This window comes from Symphalangus syndactylus, chromosome 23, assembly GCF_028878055.3.
Source record: "Symphalangus syndactylus isolate Jambi chromosome 23, NHGRI_mSymSyn1-v2.1_pri, whole genome shotgun sequence".
NCBI lineage: Eukaryota > Metazoa > Chordata > Mammalia > Primates > Hylobatidae > Symphalangus > Symphalangus syndactylus.
The window spans coordinates 44358620-44372547 of record NC_072445.2 but is presented as its reverse complement, the minus strand read 5'-3'; the positions used below and the strand labels follow the sequence as shown (position 1 = coordinate 44372547).

The 13928-nt window shown below is 44.6% G+C and overlaps 1 protein-coding gene across 1 annotated transcript; it reads left to right on the top strand.

Moving 5' to 3' along the window:
• Positions 1 to 4345: 4345 nt before the first annotated feature.
• BTN1A1 (butyrophilin subfamily 1 member A1) lies at positions 4346 to 13557 on the top strand. The gene is made up of 7 exons (XM_055264179.2): positions 4346 to 4480; positions 4707 to 5054; positions 8069 to 8350; positions 9822 to 9971; positions 11092 to 11112; positions 11201 to 11227; positions 11641 to 13557. Exons 1-7 carry the CDS (start codon positions 4402 to 4404, stop codon positions 12312 to 12314), a joined length of 1581 nt encoding a protein of 526 aa, XP_055120154.1. The 5' UTR covers positions 4346 to 4401; the 3' UTR covers positions 12315 to 13557.
• Positions 13558 to 13928: the final 371 nt, after the last annotated feature.

The window sequence follows — 13928 nt, the reverse complement described above, 5'->3', positions numbered from 1 at the left end:
AGTGAAAAGCAGGGAGGGGAAACAAATGCTGACATTTTATCATTAGGTTCCATATGAAGCATATTATATTCCTCAGCCCAAATGATTTCATGTCTAAGAAGAAGAAGTTTTTGTTTCTGTCTCTCAGTGTGCCTGGGAAGAGCAGGAACTTCCTAAGAGCAGCACCACCTCACAAGGCCTCTCCCAGTCAGGAACCATGACAGACAGGGGCATCCTAGAGGTTCTGTTCTCTAAACCCTGGGAAATTCAGAGATTCTGTCTTTCATTGTGTAAAACTGATGACTTGGTTTCTGTCAAAATGACCCAGATGTTATCCAATCAAAATAGTGTCTGTTATGCAATAGCTTGAGCTCTAAGTACTTTCTTCTTCTTTCCCCCAGACCCTTTCTTTTCAGTATGGCTCCCTTAGTTGCAAGTAAAAGCTCTTTTTTCCCCCTGAAAACAATGTCTTATGAGAATATGAAGCATGAGACAAAAGTCTCATTGAAAGGGGCTGATAAGAGAAGTGAGATGAGGAAGGGGAAATAGATTATAGGTGATATGATCAGAAAGTTAAGCATGAAGAGGAAAATGGGACAGGAGCCTTTCAAACTAGGAAGGCTAAGGAACGATGGGTTTGAATGAAGCCACAAATTCTATTTCAGTCTATATGCTGATGAGAAGACAGGGAGTAAGAACTAGGAAAGCTCAGTTTAAGAGAGGAAGATAATCTTGGAAACAAAAGATGACAATAAACACATCTGCTTCTGAAACTAGGGCTCAGATCAGGTGTCTGCCATGAGAAAGGGACCAAGTGTCACAGGATACACCTGGCCCATCTTCCAGGAAAGCCTACTTCTCTTGGAGGGGACAAAGGCTAATCAGGAGAAGCCCTAGAAGTGAGGTTGCATCTGTTTGATGCAATGTCTGAAAGACATTGCAGAAGGTACAGCCCTTACATGAGCTTTTGAGGGAAGAATAGGAGTTCATCATAAAGATGAGAGGGAACAGGCCAGTCGCGGTGGCTCACACCTGTAATCCTAGCACTTTGGGAGACCGAGGCAGGTGTATCACTTGAGGTCAGGAGTTCAAAACCACCCCGGCCAACATTGGGAAACCCCGCCTCTACCAAAAATACAAACAAAGCCAGGCGTGGTGGGGCACGCCTATAGTCCCAGCTACTTGGGAGGCTAAGGCAGGAGAAATGCTTGAACCTGGGAGTCAGAGGTTGCAGTGAGCCGAAATTGTGCCACTGCCCTCCAGCCTGGGTGACAAAGTGAGACTCCATCTCAAAAAAAAAAAAAAAAAAAAAAAAAAAAAAAAAAAAATGCTAAGAGGGGACAGAATATTCTGGAAGAGGGAAGGCAAGCACTGCTATCTGGAGGCCTGAGAGGCATTGTGGGTTGAGGTAACCACACCCACTCCAAATTCAGCCTGTGGGTGGACAAGCAGGGAACAAGAAGGGGAATGGAGAAAAGGCCCTCAGGAAAGAAGCAAGGAGACTGCCAGAGTATTTTCTTGACCAGATCAAGCTAGACCTACAGCATTTTCCTAACCAGATTAAGGTGCATAAACTTGATGCTGAAGTCACTAGGGAGACGCAGAAGGATTTTTAAGCAAAAAGTGATATGATCAGATTTGCATTTGGGAAAGATCATTCTCCTGGCAGTCTGGTGGGTGAAATGGAGCAACTGTCTTTTGTCTTAATCACAATTCCAACTCAAAGATAAATAATAAAACTGGGAAGAATGTTTGTTACAAATATAATACAGGATTGATATTTTTAAGTTGTTAAAAGTTCACACAGATTGCTAAGAACTAGCACCAGGACCAGTCTTGAAAACAATGGGCAACTGGCCTGAAAATCTCATTTCTAGAATGTATCAAATGTCTAATTAACACATAAAAAACTCCTGCCTCGCTGTCATATAAAGGCACAATAAATAATAATTTAATTAACTTGACCCATCCCAATAGTAAGGATGTGAAATAATAACTTCTCAGTGCTACCAGGGATTAGGTGAGGGCACTTCCATTGAGGGTGTGATGGGTTTAACATTTCAGGAAGGGACTGTAGAAATATGCTGATACCAGGTCGGACATGGTGGCTCACGCCTGTAATTCCAGCCCTTTGGGAGACCAAGGCAAGCAGATCACTGGAGGTCAGGAGTTCGAGACCAGCCTGGCCAACATGGTGAAACCCTGTCTCCACTAAAATACAAAAATTAGCTGGGCATGGTGGTACGTGCCTATAAATCTCAGCTACTCATGAGGCCGAGGCAAGAGGAGAATCCCTTGAACCCTGGAGGCGGAGGTTGCAGTGAGCCGAGATTATGCCACTGCACTCCAGCCTAGGCGACAGAGTGAGATTCTGTCTCAAAAAAAAAAAAGAAAGAAAAAGAAAAGAAATATGCTTATACCATTTGATCTGATGACTCTATTTCTGGAAATTTATCAAACAGCTTATCAGGACATTATCCAATTTGTAAATAAAGACATATATAAAGTGTATTATTTACAATAGGAAAAAAATCCCAAATATCCCACAACCATGGCAATTATACAACTATTAACAATATTTTGAGTTACACAAAAAGTCTAATTGATTGCTTTTATGATATACATAAGCATAAAATAAATCTTGGAAGGAAATATGCCAAAATGTGAATTAAGGCTATCATTAGTAGATTTAAGTGTGACCTCCATTTTATAAAAATATTTTTCTGTATTTTTAAATTTTTTCATAACAATGAGAGGTAGGTTTAGTATAAATTAAGGAATTGTAGGCCTCATGATGAGTTGCTTCAAGAGAAATAATTGTCAGGGAGGCAACTTTGGGGCCCTGTAAACAGAATTACACTTTATGAGCTGGCACATTCACAGCCTACCGCTAAGACTGGCCTTTAATGGAGTTGTGCCAACAGACACAGCACCTAAGGTGGACGGATGCTCCAATAACGAAGACAGCTATAGCCAGAGGCTACTGCTACCTTGGCCTCTGGGCTTTCATTTTTCAACCCACAGAAATAATAATAGAATAACAATTTATCCTCCGCTGAGTTCCTACTATGTGCTAAGCACTTTACCTGCTTAATCTCATTTAATCCTCCCAGCACCTCTTCAAGAAAGGTATGATCAATATTATTACCATTTTAGAGATCAAAGAACTGAGGCTTGGAAAGAGAAAATAACTGGCTGATGCCATCACATCTCATTTGTGTGTTTCCTTGCCTCTCTTCCTTTTTTCTCTTTTCTGCCTTTCATTTGGTCCAGCTCATCAATGCATATCTTGATTTCTGAGCTGAAGACCACAAATTCAGTTTTCCATCTCTCTGAAAAACTTTTCATCTCCCTTTTTTTTTTTCTCAAAGTGAATATACCAGGCCACCTGGAGGCAGGCTTTCCTGAGAGCACCTCCCCCTTCCTTTTCCTGCTGGCTTTTAACTTTTGCCCCGGGGGCCACAGCCAGCTTTCTCACTTGGTAGCAGTGGCCTCTTGTGCCTTATTCTCCAAGATCACCCAGGTCAGTATGTGTGGTTACTCTCAGCTCCCTGAGGGAGTGAGCAGCCAGGAGGGCACAGCATACTTCTCTCCCTCCAGCTCCTTTCTCCTTGGTCCTAGGCCCTCTACTCTTCAAGCCCTTTAGTTTGCTTCAGCTCCTGCTTCTTGCTCCATCTCTTCCCATCTTTTCTCTCTTCTCCTCCAATTCATTTCCTTGGACTCCATTTCCACCTTTATATCCTTATCTTTATTATCATTGCCAAAAGCAAATACTAAATTCTTGTATTTGAAAAAAGGCTTTGGCTGGGCACGGTGGCTTACGCCTGTAATCCCAGCACTTTAGGAGGCCAAGGCGGGTGGATCACGAGGCCAGGAATTCGAGGCCAGCCTGGCCAACGTGGTGAAATTCCGTCTCTACTAAAAATACAAAAAATAGCCGGGCATGGTGGTGCGCGCCTGTAGTCCCAGCTACTCCGGAGGCTGAGGTTGCAATCAGCCGAGATCATGCCACTGCACTCCAAGCTGGTCAACAGAGCAAGACTCTGTCTCAAAAATACATAAATAAATAAATAAATAGGAGACTTTTTTTTTAGTGCAGTGATTCCAAGATTTGTTCATCGATATGCAACCAACTAATGGGTGTTATGTCTCACAGTTCCCTTCTCCTAAGTTTTAGAGTTAGAGTAGTGGGTGGGAAGGTGATAACCACAGTGTAAACTAAAAATCCATACTGGGGATAGAGGCTGAGAGGAGGTTTCGGGGCAAATGACCAGAACACTTGCTGCTGGAAAGAACTGTGGAGAGGACTTTGGAAAGCGGAGGGTTGACAGAGCCGGTAGTTGTCTCCTGTCCATTCATTTACTAGGCTGAAGCTCCTGAGGGACTCACATCAGTTATCTTGCTGCTCCAGAAGGGTGGGAGATGGCAGTTTTCGCAAGCTCCGGTCTCCCCAGATGTCTGCTCACCCTCATTCTCCTCCAGCTGCCTAAACTGGATTCAGGTAGGTCTCTCTCTCTCTCTCTCTGGCCTGCATAGTTGAAATATCTCAATAAATGTAAAATAAACAATCCCACTTGGCTCTCCCTGGAGACCTCCACTGGATCCAGACAAACAGCTGTCAAAGGAGTAAGAGAGCGCGGGGCACTGCGCTTTGGCGAGAATCTGGTCGGTGTCTGTCCGCAGTTCCCATCTCCACACCCCGTCTGATCCCGCTCGTTTTTCGGCAGCTCCCTTTGACGTGATTGGACCCCCGGAGCCCATCCTGGCCGTTGTGGGTGAGGACGCCGAGCTGCCCTGTCGCCTGTCCCCGAACGCCAGCGCCGAGCACCTGGAGCTGCGCTGGTTCCGAAAGAAGGTTTCGCCGGCCGTGCTGGTGCACAGGGACGGGCGCGAGCAGGAAGCCGAGCAGATGCCCGAGTACCGCGGGCGGGCGACGCTGGTCCAGGACGGCATCGCCAAGGGGCGCGTGGCCTTGAGGATCCGTGGCGTCAGAATCTCTGACGACGGGGAGTACACGTGCTTTATCAGGGAGGATGGAAGCTACGAAGAAGCCCTGGTGCATCTGAAGGTGGCTGGTGAGTAGACGGGTTTTGACTTTCTCCGACGATTCCCTTGCTGTATACACTTTCGTATGGATCAGTTACTTTGGAAACCATCAGATTCATTCTCAAAATCTCTTTTAGGTTGATGTCGCCGGGGAGGGACGACTATCTGGGCGGGAGGTGAGGGGGCTAAAAGAATTTACCAAGACAGTTGTAAAGAAAGGCAGATTTACTTTTAAAAGTATGAAAATACTTTGCGAGGAGGCAAAAGGCAAGATCAGCAAAAGAGAAGCTGACTGCCAGGAAACAAAGGCTTGCTGGAGAATTTCTAAAATAGTTTTTATGCTGTCTGTTGAAGAGGGCTTTGTGCAGTATCTATAAGGCAAAGGTTGCAGTGAGCTAACTTGCAGGTGTTTGGTGATAGTTGGACACAGGAAGGACGACTGTGAGTTATTTGCACAAGAGGGCTGTGTACTGGACCATGAAGAAAGGCAGACTTGTAGCTTATCTGCCTTATCTCTTTGCTTTCCCCTGATTAGGACTCCACAGCTAGAAGGTACTGAAGGTCCTACAGTAGGAAATCAGTGAGAAAGGGTTTTGAGTTAAACATGGAGAGAACAGTGCAATGTCTTTATTGTAGAACTTTATTTCAATTATCTCCAGCCCTTTTTCAATAATAGGGTAAGCATTTCTTCATGAAATAATTAAATACATGTAAGAGTTATGTAACATTCTTTTATACAAGTACACCATAATTTACTTCATCAAGTCCCTGAATTGTACATTTAAATTTTATTTCTCACCATTACACATCTTATGGCTGTGGTGAGCATACCACACACTTTAAGGCTGGCTTATGGATTAGTCTCTAAAGACTGACATCCTAAGATTAGAGAGCATGGCCATTTGTCACATTCCTGATTCATATAGAAAAGATTCTGTTCTTGTTCCCTTTTTTGCTTCAAGCCAGAATTCAAAGGGAAACAATAAAGAAAATAATAAGCTTTGAGAAGGAAAGTACACATTGAGGTCTGACTTTCTCAATTCCTAGTGAATGACATCAAGCAAATCTCTTTCTGATTTTTACTGTAAAACTGAGGATGTTTTTATCTAAGATTATTTTTCAAGAATAAAATAGTCTGGGACCAGTGGCCAACTCCTATAATCTCAGCGCTTTGGGAAGCAGAGGCAGGAGGATCTCTTGAGCCAAGAAGTTCAAGGTTACGGTGAGCTGATGGTTGCCACTGCACTCCAGCCTGGACAATAGAGTGTGCTGTCAAAAAAAAAAAAAAAAAAAAAAATGGTGGGGTGTGGTGTCTCATGCCTGTAATCCCAGCATTTTGGGAGGCCAAGGTGGGTGGATCACTTTCGATCAGGATATTCAAGACCAGCCTGGCCAACATGGCAAAACCCCATCTCTACTAAAAATACATAAAGAAATTAGCTGGGTCATACCTGCAATCCCAGCTACTCAAGGAAAATCGCTTGAACCTGGGAGGCAGAGGTTGCAGTGAGCTGAGATTGCGCCACTGCACTCCAGCCTGGGCAACAGAGTGAGACTCGTCTCAAAAAAAAAAAAAAAGAATAAAATAAAATTAGACGATATATGAGAAATGACCTCGCCAATTCTAAAAACATTATAGATTTATTAGATACTGTACTGTGCCTTAAACTGATCTAAAACATATAATATACAAATATATTGCCTTTCACATATATATCATATATGCATATATTATCTATATCTATATGCATATATTATATATATCCATATACATAGATATATATTCAAGTAAACATAAAGTTTGAAAAATACTTGGGTGAAACATGGGTCCATGCCTCACAACAGAGTCCCCCAGTTGCAGCATCATGTATAATTAAAATTTTGACGTTTTGTTTTTAGGGAAGAAGTATCTTAAAGGTTGATTATAAAAACCTAGAGATTTGATGGCATAAAATGTGTTACCTTTTATGAGTGGCAGACACCATTGAGAATCTGCTGCAAGTGGCAGCTCCTTCCATGAAAAGAATATACATTCTTGTATATACACATTCTTGGAATGTGGATTTTAACCAGTGGTTGTGGAAATGTGTTTAAGAGCTCTTTTATGCAGCTCAGTGTTTTTCTGTACCATGTGGAATTAGAGAAAAAAATAGGCTGAACACACCAGAAAAGCAGCTTTATGGTTATATAAAACAGGCCACAATTATGTGAGGGAATATAAAGTTGAGACCATTTAAGAAAATTTCTGAATCAACATCATAGATAAAGAAAGCTTAAATTGTCAACTATAATCTCAAGCCAAATAATCGCCAATCCTCTACTCAAGGATATTCCTCTGTTCATCCTTAAATACCCAGTCCTAGTTCTCCTCCCCACCAAAGCCTTCTCATAATGCTCTCAACCACAGAGCTATTGGCCAGCTCTGAGGCTCTCAGCCTAGACCACTAACCCACCTCTGAGTTATTGGTCTTAGTGTTCCTGCTGGATGGACAAGCACCCCCAAGTCTGCCCACCAAACTGCTGCAAACATTTCAAAGGCTTGATCCCAACAAGGCATCCCTTTCTGGTAAGGTATATGAAATTCCTTTTATTGGTACTTCAATTTCCTTTAAAAAAAAAAAAAAAACTTTTTTAGAAACAGCATTTCACTCTGTCACCCAGGCTGGAGTGCAGTGGTGCCATCACAGCTTACTGCAGCCTTGAACTCCTGAACTCAAGCAATCCTCCAACCTCAGCCTCCCAAGTAGCTAGGAATACAGGCAAGAACCACCATGCCCAAAGAGATGGGGTCTCATTGTGTTGGCCAGGCTGGTCTTGATCTCCTGGACTCAAGTAATGCTGCCTCAGTGCTGACATTACAGACATAAACCACTGTGCCTGGCCCTCAGTTTCCTTGTGTATTGAAATATGGAGATGAGTTCTTCCCACTACTAGTCCACTTGTGCCTTTCTGTCTCTCTCTTTCTCAAACTATGTAACTCTATGGTTATAAGGCTCCCAAAAAGGGTCCACTAAAACATTAAGTCTAGATTCTCTCTCCACAGCTCTAGGCTCTGACCCTTACATCAGTATGCAAGTTCAAGAGAATGGAGAAATCTGGCTGGAGTGCACCTCAGTGGGATGGTACCCAGAGCCCCAGGTGCAGTGGAGGTCTTCCAAGGGAGAGAAGTTTCCATCTACATCAGAGTCCAGGAATCCTGATGAAGAAGGTTTGTTTACTGTGGCTGCTTCAGTGACCATCAGAGACACTTCTGCGAAAAATGTGTCCTGCTACATCCAGAATCTCCTTCTTGGCCAGGAGAAGGAAGTAGAAATATCCATACCAGGTTAGTGGAACCAATGCTGCTGGATTCCTATGTTGACACAGCTTCAGAGCCACACCACCTGGGACACCTGCCCAGATGTGACGTCATGGCAGAGTTGTCTACTTTCCCCACCTAAGCTCTTGTCCAGTGACTTAAGGGAACCCCACCAACTTTATTAGAAGAGTTAAGATACTGAAGACATAAACCTACCTTGATCTCAAATAAATCTGAGATTATTTATCTATTTATTTTTTGAGACATTGTCTCATTCTGTTGCCCAGACTGGAGTGCAGCAACAGAATGATCTCAGCTCACTGCAAGCTCTGCTTCCCAGGTTCAAGGGATTCTCCTGCCTCAACCTCCAAAATAGCTGGGACGACAAGTGCACACCACCGTGCCCAACTAATTTTGTGTATTTTTAGCAAAGGCAGGGTTTCACCATGTTCCCCAGGCTGGTCTTGAACTTCTGGCCTCAAGCAATCCACCTGCTTCAGCCTCCCAAAGTGTTGGGATTATAGGTGGGAGCCATCACACCCAGTGAAATTCCAGATTTTCCATTTTAAGAGATCTAAATGAGATAGAGAAGCTTTGTCCCTGGAGGCCTTCCTGAATCAGAGCCTTCTCTCTTCAAGTAAACAAAAAGACTAAGTTGGCCAGGCGCGGTGGCTCACGCCTGTAATCCCAGCACTTTGGGAGGCCAAGACAGGCAGATCACAAGGTCAGGAGATCGAGACCAAACTGGCTAACATGGTGAAACCCCGCCTCTACTAAAAATACAAAAAATTAGCCAGGCATGGTGGTGGGTGCCTGTAGTCCCAGCTACTTGGGAGGCTGAGGCAGGAGAATGGCGTGAACCCGGGAGGTGGAGCTTGCAGTGAGCCGAGATCACGCCACTGCACTCCAGCCTGGGTGACAGTGAGACTCCATCTCAAAAAAAAAAAAAAAAGACTTAAAGCTATTTTTCTACTTTTGCCATTTCCACCCATACTCACTTCTCCCTCCCATCTCATGCTAGGGCTCTGTCTAGGTTTCCAGGGTCCTCAGGGAAGCAAATCCTCTCATTATTCCCCAGATACTGTCTCTGGTTCAGGCAGAAACTTTTCCGTATTCTTTGGTCAATGAGTCCCATTCTGTTACATACAGAGGCACATTTCCCCTTCCTTATTTACCTCCTTCATCCTCTTGGCTCCCATTCCACACTGATAGTTAAGGAAGAATTTCCATAATGACATGAATTGGTCCATTATATTTATTATTTCACAGGTCCTGTCCCAAAATTACCCTTCATTTCTCTCTTTCTCAGCTGACTCCTGCTTGAAGTCAATTTTTTTCTGAAAAGTTTAGAGTGGCATTGGAGTGACTATTTTTTTGCTATATGAGGGATGAGAGTGGTCCAGGCCATCACCTCTTCTACCCTCCTTTGGAATCTGGAGAAAAGCTGGACTTGCTCAGAATTTCTCAACTAATGTCCTTCTTGGGGATTTTGTTTTAGCTTCCTCCCTCCCAAGGCTGACTCCCTGGATAGTGGCTGTGGCTGTCATCCTGATGGCTCTAGGATTTCTCACCATTGGGTCCATATTTTTCACTTGGAGACTATACAACGAAAGATCCAGAGAGAGGAGGAATGAATTCAGCTCTAAAGGTAAACCACAGAATCCACAAGGGCTACGTGTCAGGAGTGCTTCAGAGGCAGGCTGGATCCAAGTCCTTTAGAATGACTTCTTTTAGGATGACAGGAAGATATTTGAGGCTGGGCATGGTGGCTCACGCCTGTAATCCCAGCAGCTTGGGAGGCCGAGGTAGGTGGATCACCTGAGGTCAGGAGTTCGAGATCAACCTGGCCAACATGGCAAAACTCCATCTTGACTAAAAATACAAAAATTAGCCAGGCTTGGTGGTGGGTGCCTGTAATCCCAGCTACTCGGGAGGCTGAGGCAGGAGAATTGCTTGAACCTAGGAGGCGGAGTTTGCAGTAAGCCGAGATCGTGCCATTGCACTCTAGCCTGAGCGACAGAGTGAGACTACGTCTCAAAAAAAGAAGAAGATACTTGATTCTAGAATTCTGAAAATTGGAAGAAATCATAAGACTCCTGAAGTCACAGATGCCAATATGAAGAAGCACAGAGGATTGGGGCATAGGCAGAGTCTAATCAAGATATCAGGGCTGATGTTTACTCACTACCCACCCTCAGACCCTACTCCCACTTTTAACTCAATTACTCAGTACCAATCTTATTATTAAAGATCTGAGGCCGGGCGCGGTGGCTCATGCCTGTAATCTTAGCACTTTGGGAGGCCGAGGTGGGTGGAATACATGAGGTCAGGAGTTCAAGACCAGGCTGGACAACATGGTGAAACCCCATCTCTACTAAAAATACAAAATTTAGCCAGGGTCGTGGCCCACACCTGTAGTCTCATCTACTCAGGAGGCTGAGGTGGGAGAATTGCTTGAACCTGGGAGGTGGAGGTTACAGTGAGCTGAGATTGCACCACTGCACTCCAGACTGGGAGACAGAATGAGGTTCTATATATAAAAAAAAAAAATCTGATCCCAAGCCAGTTCCAATATGTAGGAACTTCCTGCATCTTTCTTCGAAAACAAAGCAAAACAAAATCTTTGTTCTTGATTTATTGGCAATGCTTCAATATTCAAGTAGTCATGAATTAAACAGTTCCTCCTTTGTGTGTTTCCCACATGAGTTTTGTCCCCTCCTTTACGTCCACTATGGAAAGCCATTGAGGTATTTTTGTTTGTTTTCCAGAGAGACTCCTGGAAGAACTCAGTAAGTTCTGTCTTCTTGTTATTTCACCCACAGAGTTTTCTCTCTCTTATTATATACTGTCAATGACTATCTTTCTCTTTCGTTGCAGAATGGAAAAAGGCTACATTGCATGCAGGTCAGTGGCTCTGAACTTCTCTAGGGCTCTGAGGCTCTATACCCTAGGAATTCAAAGTGCTATGATACTTGGAAATGAAAACACTAACACTTTAGTGATGAGGACAGGAAGGGAAACGGTGATGACAGATGGCCTCAACAGTTTCTGTGAGGCACATAGAGAACCCTTGGAAGATGGCACTTCCGGCAGAGTCCCATTAGGCCCTAGGCACAGTCAGCTCTTACATCACCCTCTGGCTGCTGGTAAGGGGGGATCCTGTGGTGAATGGAGACGCCTGAGCAGGCCAAACATCCCCCCACCTCCAGGAGACCTGTCAACTCCTACAACAGTGTTCTGTTTCTTAGGAGAAGGAAAGACAGTCCTGCAACCTGTAATATTCACTGATGTCAGACCTGCTGTTTCTTTCTCTCCAGTTGATGTGACTCTGGACCCAGACACAGCTCATCCCCACCTCTTTCTTTATGAGGATTCAAAATCTGTTCGACTGGAAGACTCACGTCAGAAACTGCCTGAGAAACCAGAGAGATTTGACTCCTGGCCCTGTGTGTTGGGCCATGAGACCTTCACCTCAGGAAGGCATTACTGGGAGGTGGAGGTGGGAGACAGGACTGACTGGGCAATCGGCGTGTGTAGGGAGAATGTGATGAAGAAAGGATTCGACCCCATGACTCCTGAGAATGGGTTCTGGGCTGTAGAGTTGTATGGAAATGGGTACTGGGCCCTCACTCCTCTCCGGACCCCTCTCCCATTGGCAGGGCCCCCACACCGGGTTGGGATTTTCCTAGACTATGAATCAGGAGACATCTCCTTCTACAACATGAATGATGGATCTAATATCTATACTTTCTCCAATGTCTCTTTCTCTGGCCCCCTCCGGCCCTTCTTTTGCCTATGGTCCAGCGGTAAAAAGCCCCTGACCATCTGCCCAATTGCTGAGGGGCCTGAGGGGGTCGCAGTCATTGCTAATGCCCAGGACCTTTCTAAGGAGATCCCATTGTCCCCCATGGGGGAGGACTCTGCCCCTAGGGATGCAGACACTCTCCATTCTAAGCTAATCCCTACCCAACCCAGCCAAGGGGCACCTTAAGGTGCTCATCTGTTTTCCTTTCCTCTAACCCCTCTCCTCCATAGCCTTCTGAGGCTTCACCTGCCAGCTTTACCCAGCCTGTTTCTTCCTGTTGGGTGGCAATTAATTAATCCTGTGAAGGTTGCATTGCTGCTGCTAGAGAGGGTGGGGATTGCACCTTCCAAATCTGTTTCTGTACCAATATTTGGAGGATGGAGGGGTGACTCAAACTGCTTCTAGTGTTCTAATCCCTTAAGACTAGAACCTATAGGAAACTACTTGGAGCAAACTCAAAGGACAGATTAGGGATTGAGATTGGGTCAGGTTAGCGTGGGGTTGTGGTTGAAATATCTTGGTATCCAGGATAAGGGTATGTGGAAAAACAGGCTTTAGGCAAGTGGAAAATTCAAAATGTGCTGCGAAAGGACAATCTCAGGCTGAAATCCCATAAAGGAACTTGGAGGGAACATTATGATGGAGGGAAGTGAGGTGAATCCAGGCACATGATGGACACCTGGCTCATCCACAGAGTTTTCACAGCCTATATCTCAAATTTTCTAAGCCATGTCCTATAGGACAGAGGAGACTGGCCCCACTTCTTTGGGTGCTGAGCTGTGGAAAAGAGGGAGCAAAGAGGAACTGAGATGAGCAGGGATGAAGGGTCAGGCAGAAAGTGTGATAGAGGAGAGAATTTTTGACAAAACTCAAAAGTTGTTTGCACAGCTGTCTTTTGTACCCTGTTGCTTTCTCTGTGCCCTCCTGTTTCTCCCTTGCCTGGAAGTCATTCCACCCTTAATTTGTTGACTCCACAAGTTTCCAGTTGTCCTCTTCTTTTTGTTATAGCATCTCTCCATTTCAAAGACATTCCTAGAAATCATCCTTCAGTGATATCACCACTTGATCAGTCACCATCTCAACCTTGTGTCACCTCAGCCCTCATCTCAATGCCCAAACCCCTTACACACACCTTCAGTTAGCTTCAACTGCCTCCATTTCCACACTGTGCACCTTTCACTCTTTCCCTACCCAGCTTTCCTACATGCTGCCTCTCCTCGGGGTCCCCTGAATGCTGCATCATTGTGTTCAGTGCAGCTGGACTGTTGCACCTGTGTATTTGCCCCTGAGCACTTTCCTTTACACATGTGGCTTCTCTTGCCAATGGACTCCAGGCTTACATCTTCCATTTCCATCGTATTCTCCAGTTTCCAGGATAGACATTGCTCATCATCTTTACCTAATAAATAAGTTTGTCTGATTGCTGAAAGCAGCCTCTTAACCTTTCTTTTTTTTAAATCAACTGAAACAAAATAAAACATAGGGAAAGAAACCTGCATGGGAATGCAGCTGTCTAAAGCTTTGCCATTGTATGTGGTCTAAGACCCATCCCTAGGCCTGATGGCAGTGGGCTAACCAGGGCAGGTGCACATGGGGTCTGATGCCTCATGAGGGAACAACTACTTACCAAGGGTCTTCAAGCAGGAATACAGAATCTCAACTCAGGAACAATTTTTTATTAGTCCATTCTCACATTTCTGTAAAGAAATACCTGAGACTGGGTAATTTATAAAGATAAGAAGTTTAGGCTGGGCACGGTGGCTCATGCCTGTAATCCTAGCACTTTGGGAGGCCGAGGCG

Bases quoted from the DNA above. Each gene is read 5' to 3' on its own strand.
- BTN1A1 (XM_055264179.2), top strand. From the start codon at position 4,402: ATGGCAGTTTTCGCAAGCTCCGGTCTCCCCAGATGTCTGCTCACCCTC. The intron at 5,055-8,068 runs GTGAGTAGACGG...CTCTCTCCACAG, and splicing joins GGTGCATCTGAAGGTGGCTG to CTCTAGGCTCTGACCCTTAC. The intron at 9,972-11,091 runs GTAAACCACAGA...TTTGTTTTCCAG, and splicing joins GAATGAATTCAGCTCTAAAG to AGAGACTCCTGGAAGAACTC.